Source organism: Meleagris gallopavo, chromosome 1 (assembly GCF_000146605.3).
Source record: "Meleagris gallopavo isolate NT-WF06-2002-E0010 breed Aviagen turkey brand Nicholas breeding stock chromosome 1, Turkey_5.1, whole genome shotgun sequence".
Lineage (NCBI taxonomy): Eukaryota > Metazoa > Chordata > Aves > Galliformes > Phasianidae > Meleagris > Meleagris gallopavo.
In genome coordinates this window covers 166,698,534-166,713,931 of record NC_015011.2, presented here as the reverse complement: position 1 = coordinate 166,713,931, position 15,398 = coordinate 166,698,534, and the positions used below count along the sequence as shown (strand labels likewise).

The window sequence follows — 15,398 nt, the reverse complement described above, 5'->3', positions numbered from 1 at the left end:
ATGTTATCTGTTGATAATTATTTTAAATAAAGATTAAGGGAGTTTTCATATAAAACTTAACTTGGTTTTAGTTCTAAGTTGTTTTTAAAAGATTATGGATACATATTCTAAAACCTTGTTCTCTGTTTACTTTTTAACTACATATTTTATAGCTGTGTCATTTACAGAAGAATCTTTCCTACACTATTTAAGAAAGCAACTACTTGCCTTTTTTCCTCTAGAAAACATTAAGTAACTGCTGTAGATTTTTTTCAATTTTCAATTATATGTGAATATAGTATTTTAATGTTAAATAAAATGCCTAAATTAGACAAAATATCTTTTCTTCCTTCAGAAGGCAATTATTTCAAGCCAATATTTATCTTATTTTATAATAGAAAACAGCTCTTTGCTGTAACTTAAGTAGTTAACAAGTTTATTTTTCTTTAACAGGAACTTGGTCCTGCAGTTCTACGTTTATTGACTCTGGCTTTAAAAGGAAAAAAAAAAAAGAAAAAAAAAAGAGGAAGACCTGGACACTGTGTGTAGGAATAGTCACAAAACAGGGTAGTGAAAAAACATTGCAATTGTTACAGAAGTGTCCATAGCTGAACACTGTGCCCTGAGGCAATGTGCATAATTCATGCAAAATTTCAGTGAAGGTGGGAAGTCTCTTTTTAGATTATTTTATGGAAGAGGAAACTTTAAGAATATAAAGTAAAACTGGGATCTGTTGCAAGGTCTTTTAGAGAATGGATTTAACGCACATACACACACACCTGGTAATTACTATATCTTTATCATGTTATATGAAAACCACAAAAATATTCATTCATATTCATAGTATTAACCTCATTAGTCAGGTACATGTATGCTTGAATAAGTAACCACTCTTACATGCACTCAGATTTGATTTTCTGAGCAAGTATTAAAGAAAATGAGAGTTTAACTTTTTTAGATTTCATACTAAAAAAGAAGAAAATTAGACAACAATCATCATCACCATTCTTTTCCTTATTATTTCTTTAATCCCGAACTTCAGCAATTTTTAAAAATCTTATCTCATATTGAAATGATAATTCTAACTATTTAACTTTTTAAATATTAAAATGAATTTTTGACTTTGGTACTTATTTTATGGGTGACTGTGTTCTTTGAATTCAGTCAAAATAAGAATTTTGATCATCTGCAATCCCAATGCTTTGTAGCATTATTTTGGCCCTGAAAATAATCAAGTCTACTCATAGCTGTATTGTGCATTTACTTCATTTACCAAAGTGATTTCTAAATTCAGAGATATAGTTAAGTTAAATGAGACAGTTCTGGTACCTCTGTCAGCCCAGTCTGCAGCAGCAGATAATTCAGCAAGGATTGTAGAAACACTCAAACACTGAGCCCTTGGCAAGCAGCCCCACAGCTGAGTTCCAGCAACTTTTCTGCCGTTGCAGTGCTAACAACATCTGGGAAAACTGCCTTGGGCATGCCTGTAGTTACTGCCATCACAGTCAATACAGACTATGGCAACTACAGATATATATTAAGATGTGATAGTTGAGTTCAACAGGTTTATATAAATCAAGTTATTTTATAAAACTTATATTTTAATTTAGCTGAAATTAGTAAATTTAAGAACTTAATAAATGTCCCCACATCTAGAGCATCTCTATTCTACATCACATCCCACTCCTTCACAAGATGGCTTCAATGACCAGTCCCACTCACCATTGTAGTTTCTGCTATTGAACCAAAGCTGTTGATAAATATGTTGCAGGTAACATTTACAGGAGGACCTGCAAGTTGAACAATAAATAGAAAAATTGACAGGTTGTGTTCATGACATATATTAAGTATTGTTGTTCTCTTGCCAATGGCATCATAGCACTTACCATTGTGGTTTCTGTGACTGATCCAAAACTGTTGATAAAAATATTGCAAGTAACGTTTACTGGAGGACCTGTGGAATGCAATAAGAATGTTGCAATATACATTGAAACAAAAGTACAGATCCCTCAGCCTCCGTACAATCTGGTACAGATGTGGCTGAAAATAAGCAGAAAGTGAGTTTTCCCAAACAGATCATGTAAACATCTATCAAAAGAAAAAACATTATCAACTGAATTAGCTGCACTGGTTTCACTGGAGGTTGTTAAATAAATACAGAGGACTGCATCCTTCTAGGGTTTAGGAGAAATGTTGTGTGAGGGCACGGGTGTAGCAGCTGTTTCTTAATCTACAGCATCAGTGCAGGACACACTCCCTGTAACATTGCAACCACTATCTCCCTGTTTTCTCAGACTTACAAATACTGTCCATGCCTATCCCACTCTCTTCATCTCAGTGTTAACTTGAAAAAGTAAAATATCACTATACTAATCTTTTTTTCCTGATCATTCATATATATATTTTAATTATCAAAGGTGTAGTAGGGGATTTATAAGCATATGAAAACAGAAGGTACTAGCAAATGATCTTAAAAACCAACACTTCATATAATTTACTGATTGAATCCAATTCTATCTTAGTCTTCTAATGATGAGTTTAGTAAAATGTATATAGGAAATATGGGCCACTTGTAGCAGAAAATAAAAGGTAACCAACTGAGCATCAAAGTTTGCAACAGTTTTATTCTTCTTTTTCTACTGATGTTTTTACTAGGGAAGTTGATGTTATTATTCCATGGAAGGAATTGTGTATGTATTAAACATCTTAACGAAGTATTGTATAAAAAGGGCACACCCCATTGCTTTTTCCAGTGTATCATTTCACATACTCACACTTCATTCTACTGTATTTTTCTAATCTAGTAGTCCATTTAAAATAAAAGCAGTAAACTTCTGTGAAGTATAGCCAAGGTTTGTGAACATAATCTAAAACTCTTCAAAGGTAAAGAATGCATTTAATTTGATTTTACTGCCTAAAATCTAAAAAAAAAAAGTTAGTATTATATCTAAAAAATTTAAGAAATAATTATAATCAAATAGTTTTTTCACCTAGAATGAACAAGTAGGCAGTCCAGATGCTTTCCAGCACATCTGAGACTGCCAATCATTTTTAGATTATGAGGAAAATGCCTTTTTCTTGAAATACTTAGGCCAAATAAAAAAAGAAATAAAGGGAAATCAAAATACAAGTAGCTAACACCCAAATCCATGAAAAAGTAGATGTTTGATATTCTGACAAGCAATAAAGATATCATTTACTTTCCTGCATCTCACTTCCCCCTGGTTCTTCATAGAGTCTGTTGCTGTGGCAGCCAATGGGACTCTCCGATAAACTGTCTTCTTAAACAGGCCTGACATTATAATGTGTCATATATCTCCTGTGACTTTGAGGCACTTACCACTCATAGGAAGTTCTCAATGCACATTTGCAAGGAGCTCTGTGTATACTGAATGCTCCTTTATATTTGCTGTGGCATATTGCCTCATAGCTCTTGCACCAAAGGTGCACAGCTGTGACCAACTGGCTGGAGAGTTGTTACTGTTTAATTCAGCAGATGGCCCAGCACCAGACAGTCATTCACTCACTCCCTCTTTTCCCCCCCTTCTGACTGGGACCAAGGAGAGAACTGGGAAGAAAGAAACCAAAGAAGTCCTGGGTAGTGATAAAACTATCTACTAAGATAGAAAGAAGGAAAAGGAAAATAATTGTGACAATATGCAATATGCATATGTGTATAAATATATATGAATGCATATAATAAGTGATGCACAAGCAATTGCTCACCACCCCCCAGACAATGGCCAGCTAGCTTCCCATTAGCAGAAGAGAGATGAACTCCCACCCCCTTCAAAACTCCATCCGCATGATGCCATATGGTACGGGATATCCCCTTGGTTAGTTTAAGTCAGCTGTCCTAATTCTGCTCCCCTTCAGCTCCTTGGGCCTTTTGCTGCAAATGGCCTTGGCTCTGTACAGCTCTGCTTGACAGCAACTATAAGCATTGGTGTGTTTTCTCCTAGAACCAAAACATAGTGTCTTATCAGACACTCTAATAAAACCGTTCTATCCCATCTGAAACTAGGAAGAGTGAATCCTTTCCTTGTGAGTTTCCTTGTGAGGGGGTGAATCCATCTCAACATCTGTGGGAGTCCCCATGCTGAGTGATAAATGTTGAGAGATGAATGCTGAACCAAGCCCAGCTGTTAACTGCAGTTCTTGATTAGTAATCTCTAGTTTTGATAACATGTGGCTCCAAAGCTTCCTTCATTTGGCAAGCTCGTGAAAAGATTCACTTGAACTCTTGCACTGGAGATCATTCTAACTGCAATTAATCATTTCTACATTCTCTTATCTAGCCAGCTCTGTGGTTTTGGTACATTATGTCCAGACTGCACCTGGCAGCCTTTTTCTCTTCACATTACTTTCAACCATGTAGCTAAAATGTCTATAGTAGGAATATTATAAAAAATACTGCATTTGGAAAAATGCATTTTGGGAATCATCAAACGCAGCATAACCTACCAGTCAAAAGAGGTGATGCTCCTGCTACATTTCGGGTTGGTGAGTATTGTGTGCAGTTCTGTTCCCCACAGCATGAAAAGGATGTTAAGGTCCTTGGAAGCATTCAGAGGATGGCAACAGAGCTAGTAATAGGGCTGAAGTCAGATCTTGTGAGGAGGGGTTGAAGGTGCACTGGGCTGTCCAGTCTGGAGGAGGCTGAGAGGTACCTCACTCCTCCCCTCCCTGAGAAGGAAAAGCATAGGGAGGTGCTGGGCTCTGCTCCTCAGAATGGCACAAACGTGGGATCCAGGAGCAAGACCAAAGGACAAAGCGAGAGGACAGTGATCCCATTAAAAACTGGGCATCCCCTCATCTGTGGAGTGGGGATTTCTCATCTAGGCTTAAATGAGGGATGGCAATGAAATGTGAGTGAAGGCAGGATGAGGATTTGCACACTGACCTGAGTGCTGATAACACAGATCTAAGAACAGCAGGGTAGGGCAGCAGAATTTGGTAGTAGCTAGTATTCTAGGTTGCGAGTTCTTGAAGTATTAGCATCCATTTCTTTTCCAACGGCCCAAAGAGCCTCCAATATCCAACACAATTCTCATGAGACCTGACACAGCTATCTCCCATGGAAGACTCTGGTTTTTCAGCTGCAGTACTATATATACCCAAATTACCACTTCAAGAACTTGCCAGTGCATCTCTTCACGGCCCTGCAGGCACATCCCTGAACTACTGCTGGGTCACCATAGCTGCCATGGTTATTAAGCAGAAGTAAATTATTTATTCTTCTAGTTTCTTCGCTCCTTTGACTGAGGCAAGCAGGATAGGGCTCGAGAGGTGCTATCAAATGCTACCTGAGCCAACCCTGTGTTGAGGAACCATGGATGCAGGACCATGGGAAAAAAAAGGAAAACTTCCTCCGAGGCACAGAGCTCCTTGCAACTACTCTGGAGTCAGTGAGGTTTGTACACTTTTTTTTTAATGCCTTAATGTATCACCCAAACTATGGTGAGAAAAAGCTCCTAATTTAAGAAGTTTGCTTAAGGTACTGGTAAGAAAACAGGATCCGCAACACAGGTAGTCCTCATTACATGTATCTACATAAGCCTTCTCCTCCCTTTACCTTTCTTTCTGCCTTTAGACAAAACAGACTTTTTTCTCCATTTTTCCTTTATCATCATCTCATGTGTGTCTCAGCAACAAAGGAAATTTGTCACTCACAGGAAGCAAAATAAATGATGCTGGGACAATGCAGTCACACTAAGGCCTGAAAATCCAGGTGACACTTCCTGTTGAGGAGTGATGCCTTTCATTCAGGACACTAATTTTCTATGGGATTTCTGAGGATTACATCATTCCAACTCCCTAAGCGTGACTATGCTCAATAAACTGAAAATTCCTTGTTCTTTAGAAGCATTTTCCACGATCCAGCATAGCGATTTTTCCATCGCTTTTATTCTCCATTGATGACAACTGTACCTATTAAAAGAAATAAAAAATAAAAAGGGAATCTCACAGGGGCAGAGATCTCCAGAACCTCTGAAAAACAGTAGTTGTATGGTACTTTGCACTGATGTAACTTACTGGGGAAAAAAGCCAAATAAAGCTGAAATTATTGTTCTGCTTCATCAAGCTAAAACGAACATACTCGGAAAGATCATCTGTCATATACAATAACTAAGATTACTGAGAATGCCATATCTCCTGGTGGGAACATAGCAGCAGTTTTGGGTGCTCACTATTGCATCTGAGACTCAGAATCATATTCTATGATGTCAATATATATTTATGAACAGCGGAATAAGGCTAAGAGCCACAAAGGCACTCACGGAGACAGAGCCAAATCTGCAGTGATTTTAGCTAAATCCTACTCAGGAATCTCATTCCCATGGATATCATTGAGCCCAATACTATCAAGTAGCCAAGGAATCTACTCAAGTATTCTATTTATTGCAATGAAATCTGTAGAGTGCTCTGCACAAAGTAGGTGAGACTGAACAGCCAGCAGGAGAGCATTACAGTTAGCTTTTCCCCTAATTTTCTTAGTTCTGCCTATTTCCAGAAGTGTACTTGTAGGCACACATACAAATATAAATAAACAAAATGACATTAAGCAAACTTTTAATCAAGATTTAAGCTGCTTTCTTCATTTTTTTAACTTCAAAAAGCAAAAATGCAATCTTACAACATGACCTGAATATAAAAAGGACACATTATATTCCAAAATTGAAAGCCTTTTTTCTGCAGTGTACCACTGGGGACTTACAAGCGAAGTACTCCAGTGATTGTCATATTCAGGTGACTGCAGAATGAGTCAGAGAAAGAAAAGGTCTCTGGGGTAAGTACAACTAAAGCCACCTATATATGCATCGACACAGCCTGAGGTTAAACAATGAGTAATCAACTTCTGAAGTGGTGTGTGAGTTTTCAGCTGTGGGAATTTTGCTGAATGTAACAGGAGTCATGCTGTTGAAATCCTATCAGAGCTTCACGGGACGAGAATCCCTGCTAAGGTGCATTTTGTCTGCCTGAAAGTGCCTGTGAAAATTGTTGGATTGGTGTGCCTCACATTCAGTGAATGCCTCTGTCCTCAGACTGAACACTGGAGGAGGAAGGTGAACCTCACACTACAAAACCTCTTCAGCTCTGCATTTAGCATTATGGTATAGTTCATACAATGCGTTCATTCATTCTTGCCTCTGTCTGCTAAGGATGATAACAGAAACATGTATTGCTGCCAGTTCTGGGGTGCAGTAAGATATTTCCACACAGGTTTATCTAACAGGCACTGTACAAGAACAGTTTTCAGGCACTATTTCATTTCAAACCCCAAACCAGGAGCTCAGAAATGAAAATTCCTTTAAACAGTTGATATGGTCCTGATTTACCCAGCTAACATGAGCTAATCTACAAAGAGCACATAACTAATGACTGTAAAAAGGCACTGGGGCTGGCTCTGACATAGGTTGTTTGAGGGCTGCTGGCAGCGTAGTCATGGCAGGCTGGAATCGACCGGCATTACAGCTCCTGCTGAGTTCTATATTGTCTCTGTGCTGCACAAAGAATCTCCAAGCAAATTACTTGAAAATCTAGCTGAGATGCTTCTACACAAGTCTCAGCCATACCTTGTGGCAGAGTGCAGCCAGCCCGAAAACTAAAGCCTTACTCAAGCAAATGAACTTGTGGAAATAAATAAACATCAGAAAAACAAACAAACAAAACAAACAAATAACCACTGAATCAGAAGTCTTTAATCCAAAAGATTTCCTACTGTAACTAGAAGCTATACTAAAAGTTACTTAGCAGCTATGTGAACTTGAAAGTATTCAAATAAATGCTTTAATTTTTCACACGTTCATCAAACCAATATATTTTTTGCTTGAGATCTCCTCTCCCATATTTTTCCATTTCGAGCACCTCACTACGAGGCATTTATATCTGAAATCTTTCTCCCTCCAATGCCAGAGGGCAATCAGTACTATTTGGTGGAATTGAATTGTTAGCTTTTCTTATGACATGAAAAAAAACAGGCCTTACTTGTTTTGTGCTTTTTTTTTTTAATTCACCAAATAATCTTCAACAAAGTGAGCAAATGAAAAGGCTCTCAGACTTACTGGGAGCAGGTAGCAAAGATGCTCATTGCATACGATTCTGAGAAACGGCTTGCTACGCATTAATGAAGGCCGAGCTCTTTGCTGATGATCAGAATGTGAACTGAATAACATGTGCAGAGGTCTGGGACACATTTTAATGTGGTTAAATAAAATATGGTATTACATTTCTAGCCATGAAGCCTGCACTCCAGCATAGGGCCAGCCAAACTCCTCCTGGGTAATCTTACTTTTAATAATATTTTATAAATTAAATGTAGCCAGCTCATCTAAGAGACCACATGGAACCACAAGATTAAAAATGTTCACCAAAAGGAGAAGGCAGGGGGAAAATCTATTTAATGAAAAAAATGGTATTAATAATAACACTGAAATTATGTTGGCTAAGACTAGACTTTTATTTTCAGTAAAAATGAACTGCTTTGTTCTGCACTGCATACTCATCTCAAAACACTTATTTAAAAAACAAAAGAACAACAACAACAAAACAGAATTGATGCTCTATTCCTTTCTCTTGAAATTTTCTTACTTTGTTCCTTTTCTATGATTCTTGTACCACAGGAACTGATGGAAGCTGAGTGTCAGTAGGTATTGTCTCAAAAATAAAGCTTGGTCAATACTTCTCTCTGTGGCCACAGAGAGGCCTCAGAAATTTTAACTCTTTTTATTCCTTTGAGCTTTGGGCATTATTTCCAATTCTGTCATCTTTTCCCTTAATGTCTCCATAATGTTCCTTACTTTACTGTCCTTTAAGGTATAAGCAGGAGTTCAAGAAAAAGAGCAGTTTGGGTGACTACCGTAACTGGCCAGACATCGATTTATGACTGCTAGGGAATTATACACCAGATGATGTATAGGACACATACGAACAATGGGATTTAGACAAATGGGAATGTTCAGGGATAGGGACAAGAGACAACAGAAAAGGTCAGGAGCTGATATTGATGGCAATCTGCTAATGGTCAGGGACACAAACATATTCACCACATCTAGCACTAACATTTTTCTATCTATTTTTACCCATTTCAGCTGTTGGGAACTACCCATTTTGGACCTCCTTATAGTTCAGCTCATTTCTGTAAAATCTATGCATAATATTACTCTGAAATTAATTTCTCCCTCCTGATCCATCAGCTGTTCTGTTGTACATTTAGCTCAGTCTCCCATCATCTCCCTTTACAAATCCCCTCTCCCTCTGGGAGTCTGCTAAATGGTCTCCCATATCCTGAATACCAAAAAGAATCCATCTTTTATGTGTAATATATCCTTAAAATACTTCTTGGATGTCTTTCACTACCAATTTTTCCATCATTAAGTCTCTCCGTATATAAAATGGCTGGAAGAATGGGAGAGGAAATGAGAACTCCTACAAAACAACATCTTATAAACTAACTGGCTTACCTTTTTGTGAGTATCAAGTCACTTGTTGTAAGGAAATTATGAGGTCCTTGATGCAAGGTGCATTGCTGAGAGGAGCATCACATGGATTTCACATAGGCTCTAAGCTCAATCAAAACTCTGCAGGGTCAGGGCATACAGTCTTTTTCTGTCACCAATAGTCCTGCTGATTAGGAGTCTACTACAAAACTTTCCATATGGGACTTATCCACATTCAGGAGCTTGTTGGCCTGAACAGAATTTGTCCCTAATTATTTATAACTTTGATAAGAATAGTAAGCTTGTCTTCAACAGAAAAAGGAAAAAAAGAAAAAAAAAAAAGAAAGAATTTAATATTATTTTTAACCAATAGTGTGTTCTTTACCCCCCGCAAAACTCACATCAGAATTATGAGAAAAAGAAAAATAATTCTCGAGAGTATGGAGACGAAGAACTGTGAAATTATTCTCAGGAGAATGGAGCCAAATAGCTGCAAAATTCTCGCAGGTGCTTATTTTTAGGATGGTTCCTATAACTAAAATGGCCAATCTCAGACTACCCTATTTGATAGGATATCACTGTCTTCAAAGAAAAATTGCTGCAATCTGAAGTTATTATTTGAAGTGGCACATCTGCTTTTTTGGTACAAGGGAGAGTTTGCACATGCGTTTATGCAAAAGCAATGGGCTTAATTCACATCTAGCAAAATAAGTAGCTTTTACATACGTTACTAGTTTAGACCCACACATGCCATTTGCATGCATCTCTTCAAAAGAGTGAGATACTGCTTCGGACTGTAGTGTTTAAGGAAAGCATATAGCCTTCTCTCAGCTGTATTTCCTCAACTACAAAGAAGATAACATATAAACATGTTCCTGGGGTAGAAAAAGTATATCAATTGAATATCACTTGCTTCTCTTCAAGGGAAAGTGCCGACAAGTCAGCTAGCCTCAGATGTGCTCAATGCTTTCCATATATCCTGGGGCGTTGGAGAGAAAGAAACACCCAGGAAGGGATACTAGCATTCAGAGAAGAGCATCATAGCACTGCTGTGCTTCTCTGGACCAAGGACTTCTTTCTGTAGACAACAAAATCTTTGTCCTGTGACAGGTAGAAGCAGCTGCAATATTTGCATTGAAGGACCATCTGACCCTCTTTTTCTCAGTAAGGTTCAAGTACCTCATTTAGCATACACAGTTCTGAGCATTACCTTGCAATACATTAAATCCTAGAAAGAGCAAATGAAAATTTTAGTCTTTTCTCCAAAACACAACCAGATTTGCAGCCAATATCAAAACACTGAGAAATTCTGTGCAGAAAGAATCCTTTCTAGGGTCTTCCATGCACACGTCAGCTTGAAGTGATGCAGACTTAGACCTCTTGGGCTACAAGACTATGATTTACTTGCGAACTTGGGAGTGAAATCTCTCGCTGCCATTTCATATTCAGAGAGGATGGGTTCCATCCTAAAGTGCAGCTATGGTCACTTTTTAAAATAAGTATGTTGCCCCAAACATGATGCCTCCTATTTTTTTTCCACAGAAATTACAACAGCTAAAAAAAGCACAATAACAGTTTTTGATACAGCAAATTCTCACCAACAAAACACCATTTTTCAACATAGTCACCACCATGAGCTACACACTTTAGTCACTGACGAACAAGAGCTTGCATGCAATGCTCAGAAAAATCTGCATCAGAAGAGGTGACCCAATGTTGCTTTCACCCTTGCTGAAACGCACCACCCACTGCCTCACTGTGCTCACATCTACTTGTTAGTCTCCATAAACATTCAGCAAATGTCGATGAATGTCAGTGGTGTCATTTTTTGTGTTTAGAGGAATTCAATTCCACCCCTATCCTTCATCCACATTCCTATGTCAGATGCCGTTCTGTTAGATTGTCCCTCTGTTGCCATTGGTCACATGGCAACAACGTGTAATGGGATACTGCCAGGAAGGTTCAACCTCTACTGCTAAACTACTAATATCTGCCTCTGGCATTGTGGGCCATCATAATAAAGCAGGAGCATTATTACTTTTGGAGCATCCCTTGTAATAAGTAGGTGAAGGTAGAATCTGTACTCATCTTGTTATTCAGCAAAGCATTTAGGATACAATACGTGGAGAAAGATAGACAGATTGTACTCAGAAAGTTTGTATCTTAGCAGTTAGAGGACTTAAGAGCATGAATGCAAGAAGTACTGGTTCCCAATCCCCATCCTTGCATTCTTTTCTTCAACAAGAACATAACTTGGCTCTAGCACACAATGGCTACATTATTCACGTCTGTGCACTACACCAGAACTAAAGACCTCTTAAGCAACCAGCTACATCTCATGGTTAAAAATGCCTTGTTTTCCTTGTATCTTCTGTCTGCCTTAATTAAGTTTTAGCCCTGCAGAGAAGAACCTGGGGGTCCTGATAGATGAAAAACAACATGATAGATGAAAAACATCCTGATAGACGAGCCAGCAGTGTGCTCTTGCAGCTCGAAAAGCAAATGGTATCCTGGGCTCCATCAGGGAGGTGAGTGTCCCTCTCTACTCTGCTCTGTGAGGCCCCATCTGGAGTACTGTGTCCAGGTCTGGAGCCCCCAGTACAAGAATGGCAGAGAGCTGTTGGACAGGGTCCAGAGGAGTGCCACATAGATGATCAGGTGCTGGAGAACCTCCCCTACGAAGACAGGCTGAGGGAGCTGGGCTTGTTCAGCCTGGAGAAAAGAAGGCTTGCAGCCTTTCAGTACCTAAAGGGAGCCTACAAACAGGAGGGGAATCAACTCTTTGAAAGGATAGATAACAGCAGGACAAGGGGAAATGGTTTTAAGTTGAGGGAGGGAAGATTTAGGTTGGATGTCAGGGGGAAGTTCTCTACAGAGAGTGGTGAGGTGCTGGAACAGGCTGCCCATGTTGTGGATGTCCCATCCCTGGAGGTGTTCAAGGCCACGTTGGATGGGGCCCTAGGCTACCTGATCTAGTATTAAATGTGGAGGTTGATGGCCCTGCCTGTGGCAGGGGGGTTGGAGATTCGTGATCCTTGAGGTCTCTTCCAACCCTGGCCATTCTGTGGTTCTGTAAGTTTGAATTCATTGCTGAAAAATGGGCTATTCAGAGTCTTTATACTCCTTTGCATCAGGTCACCTTTTAAGATGAGGGGGAGCTGGACAAAAACTTGTCTAAAGGAAGTGGGCCTTCTATGGCCACTGTTCCATCTTTGTGTGTTATTTAAAGTGATCTCAGATTCACCCTCAGAGGAATCCCTTTCCTCTTGAATATAATGCATGTTTGGAGTTACCTGGTCTCTGCTGGGCAATGGAGGTGGAGGAATGCCTCATCAGAGAGCCTGAATTTGGTTAAGGCATAAAGTAGTGTCTAGCCAAGGCACATCTAAGCACACTCAGGAGCCTTTTTGCTTCCACTCTTTCATGCTATTGACGTGTAGTTGAGGCAAAAAGAGTAATCAGTGTGTCTTCATGCCCTTGTAATACTTGAGGATTGCTAATAGCTAGCATGCTAACTGAATACCTGATGATCTTCATGCTTTCAAGAATCTTAGCCTTTGCATTTCTGTATATTTCCCATTTTATACATGGACTTGGTCTTAATGAGATTGGCAGGTCACTATTTATGCCAGACATTGTGCACCTCTAATTTGAGAGATGTTACAGGCTGTGCCAACCTGTCTGCATAATTTAGGGGGCTCTTAAAATCACTCATTTCTGTGAAAGAATGTGAATTGCATATTTGGAAGCTGAAGCATCAAACATACATTTTCTGATGACTTAATCAGAGATTTATATTCATATTTCCAGAGGGAGGAAAAAAAAGATAACGAATCTGTCTAATAAAACAGCACATTCTGCTTTATGTATACATATTCCTTGTTGCTCTGTAACCATATGTAATAGGTTTTCAGTTGATAAATGTTATCCTTATAGAAAACAAAGTGTACATGTTTTCATATATTCTGTATATAAATTGCATGTTTCCTAAGACAGGCAAAACATAACAAGACACTTAATGAGTGACCCCAGGGCACTGGCTTTGACTGTATAAAATATTTAAATCTAAACATGACAACGAATATAATGGAAATAATACAGTTAAATTAGAACATGGTCAGAACAATAGAGTCTCCTGCTTTAATATCAAAAGACTTTGGATCTGCTTTGGCATTTGTTCTTTGTAAGTTCCCTTGGCATTTCATGCAGCAGCAGACCAATATTCCATGACAAGAGCCAAATGCATTGATATATCTTAATTAAACCACTGGTTCTGAATAAAAGCAACACACCAACATGACATGGATTATTGTGGCTAACTTTATAATTATAAAAGATGACCAGGGACAGATGAAGCCAAATAGCAATTGTATTTACACTTCCACAAGCTCAAAGCCTTTCTGAGTTGCTTTGTAGGGAGCTGGTTGGAGGAAACTCAGAGATCTGTGGAATGAAAAAGCAGATAAGTAGTGTAGGTAGTCAGGGAGTTCACCTGAGCTAGCTGTCTGGCCCCACCTGCCTAGAAGGCTAGACATGACGTAACTGGGCATGAAGTTCCCCTAACCTGCTGATGTTCTGTGTAAGAAACTAAAATTAAAGAGGGATGGTGGGAAGGACATGTTCCATAGCCCTCTTTACCATCAATTTTAAAGCACAGTGTAAAGGTTCCTTGCATAATTGCAGTGAAATTGCCTAAGAACATGTACATCTAGGCAAGGCAGAAGCAGGACATCAATTTCCTAGCCACATAATCAAAGAAAAATAAAACAAACCAACTAACAAAGTACAAAACAAAACCCAACAACAAAAGCAAACAAACAAACAAGAAAACCAGACAATATAATGTGTATAAGGTAACTTCACGTAGCATATACTTCTGCAGTGAGATGCCTATTTCAAGGATAAAAGCAAATCAGAGGAATACCTCCCTAATAATGGATATGTTCACATTTCAAGAAATCTATGTTTAGCAAGTATAATGGCCTAGCCACTTCCAAAAACACTGATCATGTAGCTTCTTTCCTCCAACAATGAATCTTCTGTGCATACTGTACCTAAGATGTGCACCAGTTTCTTTCTACATGCTGTCTTGCTTGAATGGGATCTCAGCACCTACTGGAGAAAATATCCTCTCTTGAGCCTCAAACTCTATATGGAAAACAGCCCCATGTAGGGTACTGACTGCATCTAACATCACGGGCAGTCGTTGTTCCTGACTGAAGTCTGACATTGGGAGGGTTGTTAACCACTGGAGAATGAAACACATCAGCTCCGTGTCCACGTCACATATACTATTCAACTTTTAAACACATTTATCAGTTATTTTTCAACAGGTATTTATTGCTAAGTGTCAAGTCTAGATTAAAGTACACATCTGCAGACAGTGCCTCTTAGCCCGCACATAGAAGTTGCTCCTACGTATTAAGTCTGATCTCCTTCATTTCACCTCTATGTGTCATTCAGTAATTTCTATTCATGCCTTTTTAAGCAGTTCATTACTGATCTACTCAGGGGCCAAATATGCAAGCAGTGGGCTTGAATACATGGCAAAAACTGACCCTTGGTGCCAAGGAGTTGTCGTATTAAAGTGCATTAGCCATTTCCTGTAGCAGTTGTCAGGCTAGTTTTCAGTAAATGACTTAGTCCATGTGTTTATTATTCAGATGTAAACCCACCGACTCGGCATGAAAATGACCTTACAATGCTGTGATCACAGACTAATCTTCTACAGCGACAGCCACTACACGCCCAAACTGTGTCCCTCTGACAAGACTTCTCCAAGTTCAGAAGCAGCATCTTGTGAGCAACTTAATTCAAACTGTGTTACGTCACCCACTGTTGAGGGTAACACTGACAGGCACTGGTTCTGAAAATCTCCGTGCAGCTCCATAAAATTCAGAGCATTTTTTAGCAAATGATGACTCAGTGGGAAAGAATGCACTGAAATCAAAGAATTGAACTCAATACAAAATAAAATCA

The 15,398-nt window shown here is 38.9% G+C and overlaps 1 protein-coding gene across 3 annotated transcripts in view; it reads right to left on the bottom strand.

Moving 5' to 3' along the window:
* Positions 1-15,398, bottom strand: part of GLRA2 (glycine receptor alpha 2) — a 126,312-nt gene that overhangs the window by 102,913 nt on the left and 8,001 nt on the right. For 2 of the 3 annotated variants that reach the window (XM_010728889.3, XM_010728892.2), the window contains exon 3: positions 1,866-1,933. In XM_010728889.3, coding sequence (XP_010727191.1) covers positions 1,866-1,933 — 68 coding nt within the window. Of the gene's footprint in view, positions 1-1,701; positions 1,770-1,865; positions 1,934-15,398 lie in introns of all 3 variants that reach the window. The other variant, XM_010728890.3, reaches the window with a different exon arrangement.